Source organism: Drosophila kikkawai, chromosome 3L (assembly GCF_030179895.1).
Source record: "Drosophila kikkawai strain 14028-0561.14 chromosome 3L, DkikHiC1v2, whole genome shotgun sequence".
Lineage (NCBI taxonomy): Eukaryota > Metazoa > Arthropoda > Insecta > Diptera > Drosophilidae > Drosophila > Drosophila kikkawai.
In genome coordinates, this window is record NC_091730.1 from 26,686,305 (window position 1) to 26,697,590 (window position 11,286).

General features: G+C 38.0%; 1 protein-coding gene across 3 annotated transcripts; it reads left to right on the forward strand.

Annotated features, from left to right (window-relative positions):
• The first annotated feature begins 6,342 nt into the window (after positions 1-6,342).
• LOC121502663 (uncharacterized) lies at positions 6,343-10,504 on the forward strand. Of its 3 annotated transcripts, none has more exons than XM_070285600.1 (8): positions 6,343-7,106; positions 7,169-7,276; positions 7,330-7,640; positions 7,694-7,821; positions 7,885-8,041; positions 8,101-8,437; positions 8,491-9,988; positions 10,059-10,504. In XM_070285600.1, the coding sequence occupies exons 1-8, from the start codon at positions 6,430-6,432 to the stop codon at positions 10,479-10,481; spliced, it is 3,639 nt and encodes a 1,212-aa protein (XP_070141701.1). In that variant the 5' UTR covers positions 6,343-6,429; the 3' UTR covers positions 10,482-10,504. The 3 variants fall into 3 exon arrangements, with proteins under 3 accessions (XP_070141701.1, XP_041632297.2, XP_070141702.1); XM_041776363.2 differs by having other exon boundaries at positions 7,363-7,640; XM_070285601.1 differs by having other exon boundaries at positions 6,967-7,106; positions 7,359-7,640.
• The last annotated feature ends 782 nt before the right edge of the window (positions 10,505-11,286 follow it).

Here is an 11,286-nt window from a genome sequence, read left to right on the forward strand (position 1 = left end):
TCCCAAAATATAAGATTTCGCAGGTGCATCCATCACAAAGCATCGAATAGAAATGTGGTACAAATTATTAGAAAACGAAATCCCCTCTTGCATAACAATTTAAATTTCAGAAATAAATTCTTGTAAAAAATCTATCGCGCAACTTGGCTTGGAAGTTCCTTTATGCACGCCAACAAGGAAAACATATGATGTGTCTGCAATGCTGGCCAATATGGGCCAAACTTGTTTGGAGCTGCTTTTAAATAAGGGAAGGCCATCAATACCGAAGTCCAAAACCAAATTCGGTAACTTCCAATCTTTTATAGTCAAAAAATCCGTTAGTCCGCATTTTACTCCATAATGTACGTATGTATGTTCCCTCTCCAACTGTTCTCTGAGCCACAGAGCGAGGAGTCTTTAAAATGGTTCTAGCGTCTTTTGGCACTGTTATATTGCACTTTCTTAATAATAAAAGCAGTGCATTAAGTGCAGCAAAGCTTACTCCGAATTGAGTAGCCCACTTTGAAATTTCTTCGCACAAGCTTATTTCTTCTTCTTCACTTTCACTTGCACTCTCACTATCACAATCACTTATAGGAAAAAAATGTTCACTTGACGCGCTTGAGTCGTTAAAATTTGCATTGTTGTTATCTTCTTCTTTTGTTTCATCTGCCATGTATTCTTTTTTTATTAATGCAGACAACACATTGTCTTTACTAAATAATTGTTTGGCTTGTTTTTTTTGCCAATTTCCTAATATTTTTGGCTGACGTATTCATTTTTACACTACCTGTTCGCACTGAGCTTCACCAACTTACTAAAACTGAGTTTAAAACTGCAGAACAGAAGAGCAAACGATTCAAATTTTGTGAAAGTACCGTTAAAAGATTAACGAGATAAGGCCGACACAAGAATGCATGTAAAAAGGAGAACGCGCGATTAGGCTCTCCAAGCTCTCTGACCGAATGTAAATGCAAAGCAATAAATAATCTCATTTCAATCATCTGGATGATCAATTTTCGATTGCTTTACAATTTTGCTTTGCTATTTTATAAATCGTATTTAAAGGTCACTTACGACTCTTTTTGGAGTCATTTATGAGTCGCGCATAAGACAAATCTTTTTTTAATCATTGCTGGGACCACAAATACGGGGCCTTCTCAAGTTCTTGGAAAGATCCGTTTTCGTAGAATTCCAGCGGCGCCTCTCGAACAATTAGCGTTGCAAAAATCGAAAAAGTTATGTTCGCAAAAACTATTTAAACCATACTTATTCGACAGAAAATTTCCCAAGGATTCAGAATCTGCAATAATATCTATTTTAAGATTTTTTTTGTAGAAATGAGCATTCAAAGTTGAACTTTCATTCGTTTTTTGCAAAAATTTACAAAAAAAAATTGGTAAATGGTAATATTACACAAAAACCATAAAACCACTGGTCATGGTTTTTACTTTAAATTATAGATACATTCATAAACTTTTAATTAACCCAAAAAAAACGGCACTTTGGTTTGGGCTTGTACAGGTAAATCGCTACCGGCCAGGTGTCCATTTTTTTCACCTTTTTCTGCCTAAAGTAGTCTATAACTTCTGAAGCCGATGAAAGCCACCGACTACACTATGTCTACAAGTTACGTGGATCTTTCCTGGACCAGAATTAACTTTCATCGGCTGCGTCGAGCTGCGTCTGCGAAAATGCAACGACATAAATCAAAGCTACTCATGGTGAAATATACCAAAATACCGACACAATTTCATACATTCCACTATGGTCCAAAAGACGATTTTTTTGGCATAAACTCTAAAAATTAAGTTACAGACTTCAAACTTTGCACATATTGTATTTCAAGGTATCTTAATATGTAAACAAATTTTTGAGTCTGTGCGACCACGCCCTCTCTTGCCTCCCACACAAACAATTTCTTTGTGTTAGTACAAATGGGACTTTGAATTCAGACAAATTACTTACATCTCTTTTGGGAAGGACACAATAATATAATAATTTATTATATGTGATTTTGTCCTTAAACTTCATCGTCTTCTTCTTCTAATACTAAAGAGCATTGGTCGTTCAGGTCCTCATCAGCATCAGAATTGGAATCAGAATTCAATTCCTTTTCTAATATATTTTGGCTTTCAGTAGACGGCAGCTCCAGAAGACTTAATACTTCTTTGGGAAGAGGTTTTTTTATATTTTTTCTTTCTCTTTCTTTTAAACAAACACTTGAAAGTAACGGATCCGATGAATCTATCGCCCTGTGGAAAAGGTCAGTCATAGTATTGATTCGACTATTTTTTCTTGCGTGTGAAAGTCTGTCTTTTTTGTAAATTTTATTACGTGCTTCTGAGGCATTTTCGCCCAAGCAGCCAAGTGGAACCAAAGTTGAGTTATTTATTTGAAACCCATGGACTAATACTTTGTGAATAGTTGGTGACATTGGGAACCACGGGTATTTACTCATATATAAGTAAAACGTTTTCTCACAAAAAGTTCGAAATTTTTCAGAGCTTACATAATGGTTACAGGAAATTGATATTAATATAATGTGAAAATTATTTAAAATTTGTTCGTCAAAGCAGGTTATAGATGACAGTTCTTTACTTTTTGCAAAAGCTCTTCGTGCTGTATTGCCATCATTGCTGTTGCCGCTGCCGTTCTGTTTTGGCTGGCTTATTCGTAGACCCATTTCATTCCATATCTTTTCCTGAATATATTTTTTGCGTGCACCCATTTTCAGTTTATCATCACCAGTTACATGCCATTTTTGTATTTCTATTCTGTATGATATGTTCAGGACAAATTCTAAAAACCGAATCCACGCTTGTAGTGGACTCACTCCAAATTGTAAAGCTTCTAGCTTAGGGGTGAAGGTTTTTGAATTAAAATCTTTGGTGTCCATTACTTTTGTTGGGGTCACACCACAGATGGGACAACATTGAGTTGATTTAGTACCAGTTAGTACGTTTAGTACTTTTCCGTCAATGAGGGTCATATCCATTTCAAACGTTACTGCTATGTCTACAGTGTCATCTGTTTTGTAATAAAACGTTTTCAAATTATCTATTTGATAGTCCAATTGATTTTTTTCCATAATAATTTGATCAGTAGTTTCTTTTACAAATTGAATTTTTAGGGGCCTGCAAAATCGAATGGACTGCGGTGTTCGGTTAACCCATATGTTTCGCTGAAATGAGTCAATCATTTTTATGGGGATAACAGAAGTTACAAATAACGATTGATCTGAAATCTGCGCGTCTGGAGTGTTTATTTCAAACTTCTGTTTGTATGAACTCTGGCCAGTTGACCCATCAAAACCATAACTGCAAATTAATTTTAGTCTACAACTCTCCGGAAATTGTTTAAAAACATCGGATTGCATTTCAATTAATCGCTGTGCAGTGTGATTTAGGAGGTTTTGTAAAGAAACTTGAGCAGTAGTTTCTGTAACATCGATTCCTATTGGCCGACATTGAGTTTTAGCTTCAATAACTTGGTTGTAACTCGGATAAATGTTACTGTTATGACTTATATTCAAGGCTCTAGTGTTGACATACTGCTGCTTAGTCAATGAATTTTCCATTTGGTGTAAGTGAAGTCGGTTTTAGCATTTCAAATTGCTTTTTCAGTTCCGTTGTGTTTTCAGGTGTAGTAATCGTTTCTTTTAGGATAAACGCCACATTCGTATTATTTTCTCTCTTAGCTGAAACTGCTGCAGCATGAACATGGAGATTTGTGTTGTTTTCTTTTTCATTCGCAAGCTCAGATGCCAATTTTCTTTTCAATCTGGGCCCTGCATTTGTATAAGACAAGGTTGGGCGTCCAGGTCGTTGTGGTGTCTTACAAATATTTAATGTAAATGATATTTCAGACGATAAAAATGCATCGTGCCTTGACTTAAAACGTTCTACCATATAATTACATTTTTTAAGGTATTTTTTTATAAAGGATTCAAAATTACTTATTTTTTTATTTCTTTCTACTTTTTATCATCATCCACGTGATAAACGCTAATTTTTTTATAAATCCATTCTGACACAGATGATATTTCACGATTGTTTTTGCACCATATATCAAAGAGATCGCCATGGCGAAACTCGAACGTCGCTAAATATTGTAGAATTGTGAGAAAAGGGGGACGAACGGGGAAAAGGTGTTAATGAGCGATGAACAAGGACATTTCAATGTACAAACTGGCGTACTTAGTTGTCCTCAGCAGACCTCAGGCGATTAGTTTTATTCCACGAAACACAGGAGACACGTGTTAATTTTCTACAACAACTACACATAAATTGGACAATAAACACATCACGAAGACTGACTACATGTAAATGTACTATATACAGTGAATTCTACATACCTTGATCTTTAATTTCCATATTTAACTTTATTTTCTTCGGACACACAATTTTTATATTCACGCACAGAAGAAAACAAAATAATTGGCGCCAATTTCTCAACACTAAGCAGCTGATCGGTTGTGTACTTTTGAAAGCTTATAAAAGCTTTCATTGAGGCCTTTAAAGCTTTCTATATTAATTTATTAAATGCATGATGTATTAACTTTAAGAATTTAAAATCAAAAATAAAAAAAATGAACATAAAAAATTTGACTTTATGCCAAAAAATCGGCCTCATGGACCATAGTGCATTCCAAGAAATACACTAACTGTAGCGCGTGGCGGTTACACTTTGAAATAAAAAAAAAAAATTTTTCAGTTTTCAATTAATTTTTATTTGAGCAAATACATAAAAATAAACATAAAAAATTAAATAAAAAATATTTTTTAAAAATTGTTTTCATTGAAAAAAAAATTATTTTTTCACTTTGATCCCCTTTAAAAAGGCGTATTTGTGGGCGTGGTACTTTATGCAGTACATATATACATTTTACAACAATTACCTGTCCAATGCCGTTTAAATTATTCGATTACCTTATTTGGTTCAAAAGATATGATTTTTGCAACGCTAAATGAGAAAAGGCGCTACTGTGCGACAGTTTTACATTCGCAGCTTTACATTTGCCCTACATCTACTGATCATTATATTGTAACTATATTATATAGTGATCCGTCCGTCCGTCTGTCCGTTCCTACGCAAACTAGTCTCTCAGTTTTAAAGCTATCTGAATGAAACTTTGCATATATATCTTCTATATACTCTCACTGCTATATATGTCGGAACGGGCCGGATCGGACGACTATATCATATAGCTGCCATAAAAATGTTCGATAACTTTTGGAAAAAAAATTATAACTTGGCTGTTCTTCAATATTTTTGCATTATGTCTGAGATGTAGCCATTTTATAATTTTCCAGAATTTTGGTAAAAATTTTATGAAAATCGGACGTTTATATCTTCTAGCTGTCATAGGAACGATCAGGAAATTAATAGGAATAAAAATTGTAACTTCGGTGCTTTTCAATGTATTTTCATCTACTTTGAGGTAATAAAAAAAATTTTTATTATTTTAGAATTTTGGTATAAATTTCATAAAAATCGGACAACTATATCTTATAGCTGCCATAGGAGCGAGGTAGATGTAGAGAAAATGTAAAGCAGGGAATGTAAAACTGTAACTGTCAAACTGTAAACATAATAAGTATAGGTAAAATGTAATGAAACTCTGTTTTGTGTGTTTTCAACATTTAAATTTATTATATAAATATCAAAACCAATCTGCAAGGGTATAAAAACTTCGGTGTGCCGAAGTTAGCTTCCTTTCTTGTTATAGTTTCATTCAGATAGCTTCAAACTGAGTGATTAGTTTGCGGAAAAATTGACAGACGGACATGGCTAAATTGACTCGACTGTTGATGCTGATCAAGAATATATATAGTTTATTGCAAACTTCTGACTAAAGTTATAATACCCTGCAAGGGTATAAAAAGAAAAAGACCAATGTATCAATTCATTGTCCTGAGCAAATAAAGAAATTATCGCTTAAGATCCTCAAGAAGAATATACTCAAGAAAACCAAAAACCGAAAACCCAAACCAGTTGCCAGTCAATCAGTGAGATCCGTTGATGGTTGTCTTTGTCAGCAAACATTTATCTCAATCAACTTAAAGTGTTTTTATTTTTTATGTATGTAAGTCTCAAAATTCTCTATTTTACAGAAATTATAGAGGAGAAATGTTGCCTAATAATCCTATGTTTTCAAAAGATATTTTTAAAATCTCTAATTCGAGAGACAACTCGCTTTGTTTCACTTGCTGGCAATTCTTGTTGGTTTACCTTAATATTTTTTAAAATTATTACAAAAATTTAATTTAGTTTTAATTTTTGATACAAGTTGACAAAAAAAAAAAAAAAGATTCATTCATGTAAGATCTTTCAGAAATCTCTAGATTATTAAATCTTGGTTTCTTTTTTAATTCACAACAAAATAGTCCTTGATTTTTAAATCAAATTCGATAATACAAATTTTTAAATTAAATAAAAGTAGTAACAATGATGATGCCTATCCATCATTACCATCATGTCGAACCTATCAAGACCGAGCATAAGCAAGAGCACAACCACCATCATGACGACCAGTATCATGACCACTATCATGACCACGATCATGACCACTATCATGACCACGATCATGGCCACGATCATGACCACTATCATGACCACGATCATGGCCACGATCACGACCACTATCATGGCCACGATCATGACTATCATGACGACCACCATGGGCACTACGGCGATTACCACCACCATCACGGCCACTACCATCATGACGACCATCACCATCGCGGCCACTACTATCGTGACGACCTTCACCATCACGGCCATCACCATCATGACGACTACCACCATCATCACTATCATGTCGGTCACCACCATCACGGCCACCATCATAATGACCATCACTATTATGACGACTACCATTATCCAATCAATCTGTTCGACCCTATTCTCGGTCGAAGTCCAGTTTTCTATGTGCCGCAATCTGCAACGAGCTTTTTGGTTTGCAAACATGGCCGACTGCCCCAGAGCTACATTTCCTACAATGGCCTGGATATCGGAGTCAATGCGGAGATTGATGACTGGAGGGACTTCCTCGCTATGCAGGATGGACTGAAGGTACTGATCTTCCTGCTGTTGTTTCTTATTTTAGCAATGCCAATCGTGGGGTGAGTTTTGCTTTTAATTCTTATTCGTGTTAAGGATTTCAACGAGCAGCTTTACCTCATAGGTCCCTTTATGGCTGGTTTTGGGGGCGATGCAGAAATTGCAGGACAGGCAGCAAGAGAACGTGCTATAGCTGTGGCATCCTCCTGGCCGTTGCGGCACTCCTTATGTTGTAAGTCTGTTAGGGATTCGTAACTACCGCTGATCTGGCTAAACGAGGTTTAGTTTATTTCTCTTTTTGGCCATAATGTCAGCCAGGCAGTTAACGAAGGGCCTGGAGAAATATGGGCCTTGTTCGCAGCGATCCCTCTACCATCACCCCTACAGGCGCATGCGACTTCTGCATGACCCTAATTATAAGCATTTTTTGGAGCGGATCGAAGCTCAGTCTGATGCCACACAAGCGGGGGACCATGCTGAAGCCATTAAGGATCTAAGCGAGGTTCTTAAAAATATGCACACAGCTAAGTTAATTTTAGAGGAGTTCCAGAATGAGCTGCCCGTAGCTCAGGGGTTGGCTATTAGGTTTCGGGATGGTGAGAATCCTTTGGTTTTTTAAAGGATTAACAATGACAATGATCCTCAACAGCGTTGCGTGCCGTCAAACAAAATCTTAAGGAATTCCTCATCTCGCACTGCAACCAAGAGGAGTGCAGAGATTTCTACAGAGACAATGAGGTCAGGATGCTAGACGAGGGATGTCTGCACTTTGATAGAGTAAGTACATTAAAGGCTAAGTAAAAGGAACGTAACAGGATTAACACCAAACAACTGTTAAAGATTCCCTCAACGGAAGACTTGATCAAGTCCATTAACGAAATTCTGGCCGGTAACTTTGTCATTTATCCCCTAATGGCTGCTCAACAGATCGCAACGGCGTACAGGAATCACACTAATAACCTGCTGGACACAATTAAAAAGGATCCCCATAAAGACGGTTAGCCAAAAAAAAACTATAGACATATTTACCTCTAGCCTCAAAAAGCCCACCCTCAGACAAATATCTGCAGGATAAGTACAAAGCATCGTTAGTAGAACTCCGGGTAAATAAGATAGGGCCTGCAATAGCGATTCGTCGTATTCCCGTAGCTGCTCTGCGCCGAAAGCTGGGACCTTCGTGGTATGGAAGCATGTTAGGAATGCTCTTGGTGCTTATGATTTTGCCCATCCTCCTGCTAATTGCTCTTGTGGTAAAACTGTTTAGTCCAAATGTGTCGAATGGGCTACTCTGTGCATTCCTCACTGCCGCCTTCATGCTTTTCTCGATACCCCTTGTCCTGGTGCTCTTCTTTCTGGTCCACGGATTCTTGACGTATGACATTTTCTGTGCTGGGTAAGTTTTATGAGGAGCTCCAAGCTTAAATAATCCCTCATGTACTCTTGTAGACATCAGGTGCCCGAAAGGAGGATTCCGATGTATAATCGACCGATTTTGTATCGACCGAATAATAATCCAGCGAATGATAAACTACCGAATCATAATACAATGAATGCTAATACACCGAATGCTAATTCAGCGAATGATAATCAACCTATGTTAAGATCTAGAGATACGGTAGATCCACCGGATCACAGTCAACTGCATGACCATCCACTAGATAACAATCCTCCGGATGATAATCAACCTGTGCTAAGATCTAGAGATACGTTGTATCTACCACCGGCTGACAATCCACTGGATGACAATCCACTGGATGACAATCCATCAGATAACAATCCATCAGATGACAATCCACCGGATGATAATCAACTTGTGCTAAGATCTAGAGATACGTTGTATCTACTGGATGACAATCCACTGGATGATAATCCACCGGATGACAATCCCCCGGTTGACAATCCACTGGATGATAATCTACCCGATATTAATCAACCTGAGCTAAGATCTAGAGATAGGTTGTATCTACCGGATGACAATCCACCGGATGATAATTTTCCTGTGCTAAAGTCTGCAGATACGTTGTATCTACCGGATAATAAGCCACCTGTTCTAAGATCTGGAGATACGTTGCAGAGGTGCGCCGGTAATGAGGCCTTGTGCGGTGACTTGGGTCGCAAAGAGTTCTATGTTAATACGAAAAGGGATATCCGGGAGGCGGCCGAGGACCAGGAGCTCTTGCGGAGTAAGCTCTTCAGCTACAACAGCTCAGAATTCACCCAATATATGTGCCGAGAGCTCGTGCCGGAGCCCAAACCAGGACCTCTGCCGGAGCTGATCAGTAGACTGGCCAACCTGACCAGGAGTGTGGGATCGCCTCCTTTTCTGTTAAACCAAACCATCAGGCTGCAAGTCGCTCACAAGAAACTGGGGCAACCGCTAGCCGCGATCATTCAGCGACTGCTGGGTAAACTGAAGCAGCTGGATCTCCTACTGTCCGGCGGAAATAAAAGCTTTGACACGTACATGAGCCGACTTCTGGAAAAGATTAAACAGTTTCAACGCCGCGATTTCGTTGGATTTGGTCTGCAAAATGAAACCAAGGAATCGATGAAGAGCTTAGCTCAGGCTCGCCATTACCATGGCCATCACGGCCACCACCATCACGGCCACCACCATCACGGACACCACCATCACGGGCACCACCATCACGGCCACCACCACCATAATCACACAAACCATCATCACCACGATGATAATCACACCGAGGATCATCACCACAACTATAATCACCACCATCATCATCACCACTTTCATCATCATCATCACCATGGTGATAATTACACCGATGATCATCACATCAATGATCATCACCACAATCATCATCACCACGATTATCATGCTTCGTATCCCTATGGGAGCTTTGATCCCTATTTCTATAATAGTTTAGCTCTGAATCGCTATTTGATTTACAAAGATCTTTGTGGGAGTATTGCCAATCCAATGGTGAGTGGGAATTGCGATAAGTGTATGTATCTTTAATTATAAAATATATAACATTTCCCTTATTCTCCAGAACGCCATCTGGTTCTGGCTTCTACCCTTCACCCTGATGCTTCTGCCCGCCATCTGCTGCAGTCATTATCTGAGATGTTACTGCCGATGTTGTAGGAATGTTTGTGAGGACCCCTGCGCGGCCCCGTGCTCGGATCCCTGTACGGCCCCCTGTACGGCCTCCTGCACGGCCCCCAGCACGGCCTCCTGCACGGCCCCTTGCACGGCCCCTTGCACTGCCCCCTGTGCGGCCCTCTGTGCAGCCCCCTGTACGCCACCCTGCGCGGGTCGTTGTGTGAACCCTTGTGTTTCCACCTGTGCGGCCCCTACAGATTACACCTGCTGCACGGTGCCAATGGAATTCCCAGACTGCTCCCACTACAGATATTTTCCAGTGGTGGACGAAACGAATGTCGATCAATTGAATTTCAATATGCATTTATGAAACAGCTCAAAAATTAAAGAAAATAAGATTGTTAAATTTGTTTGTTTATCTAGCAAATATTCTAGATTGACCGGTTGTTGTCGATGCTTTAAACTTCTGATTACAACCAGAAAGAAAGCTAACTTCGGCACGCCGAAGTTTATATACCCTTGCAGATTGCAATTGGATCATTAAGTATGTTTACAGTTTGACAGTTACAGTTTTACATTCCCAACTTAATATATTTTATACATTTACCGATCGCTTCTATGGCAGCTATAAGATATAGTTGTCCGATTTTCATAAAATTTATTCAAAAATTCTGAAATAATAAAAAAAGCTCATATCGCAGAGTAGAGGAAAATACGATGAAAAACAACAAAGTTATATAAATTTTGTTCTATTAATTTACCGATCGTTCCTAAGGCAGCTATAAGATATAGTCGTCCAATTTTCATAAAATTAAATTCGAAATTCTGAAATAATAAAAATTGGCCATATCTTGAAAACGATAAAAATATGTTGAAAAACAACTAAGAAATAATAAAGGTGCAAAAAAGGCCACTCAAAATTTTGTGGCGGAACGGCTAAAGTTAGGAAGCGTTTTTTTTTAGTTTTTTTTGTGATTTTTTAGGAAATTTGAAAGTCAAAAACCCGATTTTTGACTAAAAAAAAACGTTATTTCTTAATTTAAAAATTAATTTAATTTAATTAAGAATGTGTGTGCCAAATTTCAAATCGATCGGTCCAGTAGTTTTTCTGTAATCGTGTACACCGATTTGAAAAATTGAATTTTTCAGGAGAGCCCTTTAAACTTTGTGATTCT

Coding starts and splice junctions, on each gene's coding strand:
- LOC121502663 (XM_070285600.1), top strand. CDS start 6,430: ATGATGATGCCTATCCATCATTACCATCATGTCGAACCTATCAAGACC. Junction 8,438..8,490: donor TATGACATTTTCTGTGCTGG/GTAAGTTTTATG, acceptor GTACTCTTGTAG/ACATCAGGTGCCCGAAAGGA. Junction 9,989..10,058: donor GGAGTATTGCCAATCCAATG/GTGAGTGGGAAT, acceptor CTTATTCTCCAG/AACGCCATCTGGTTCTGGCT.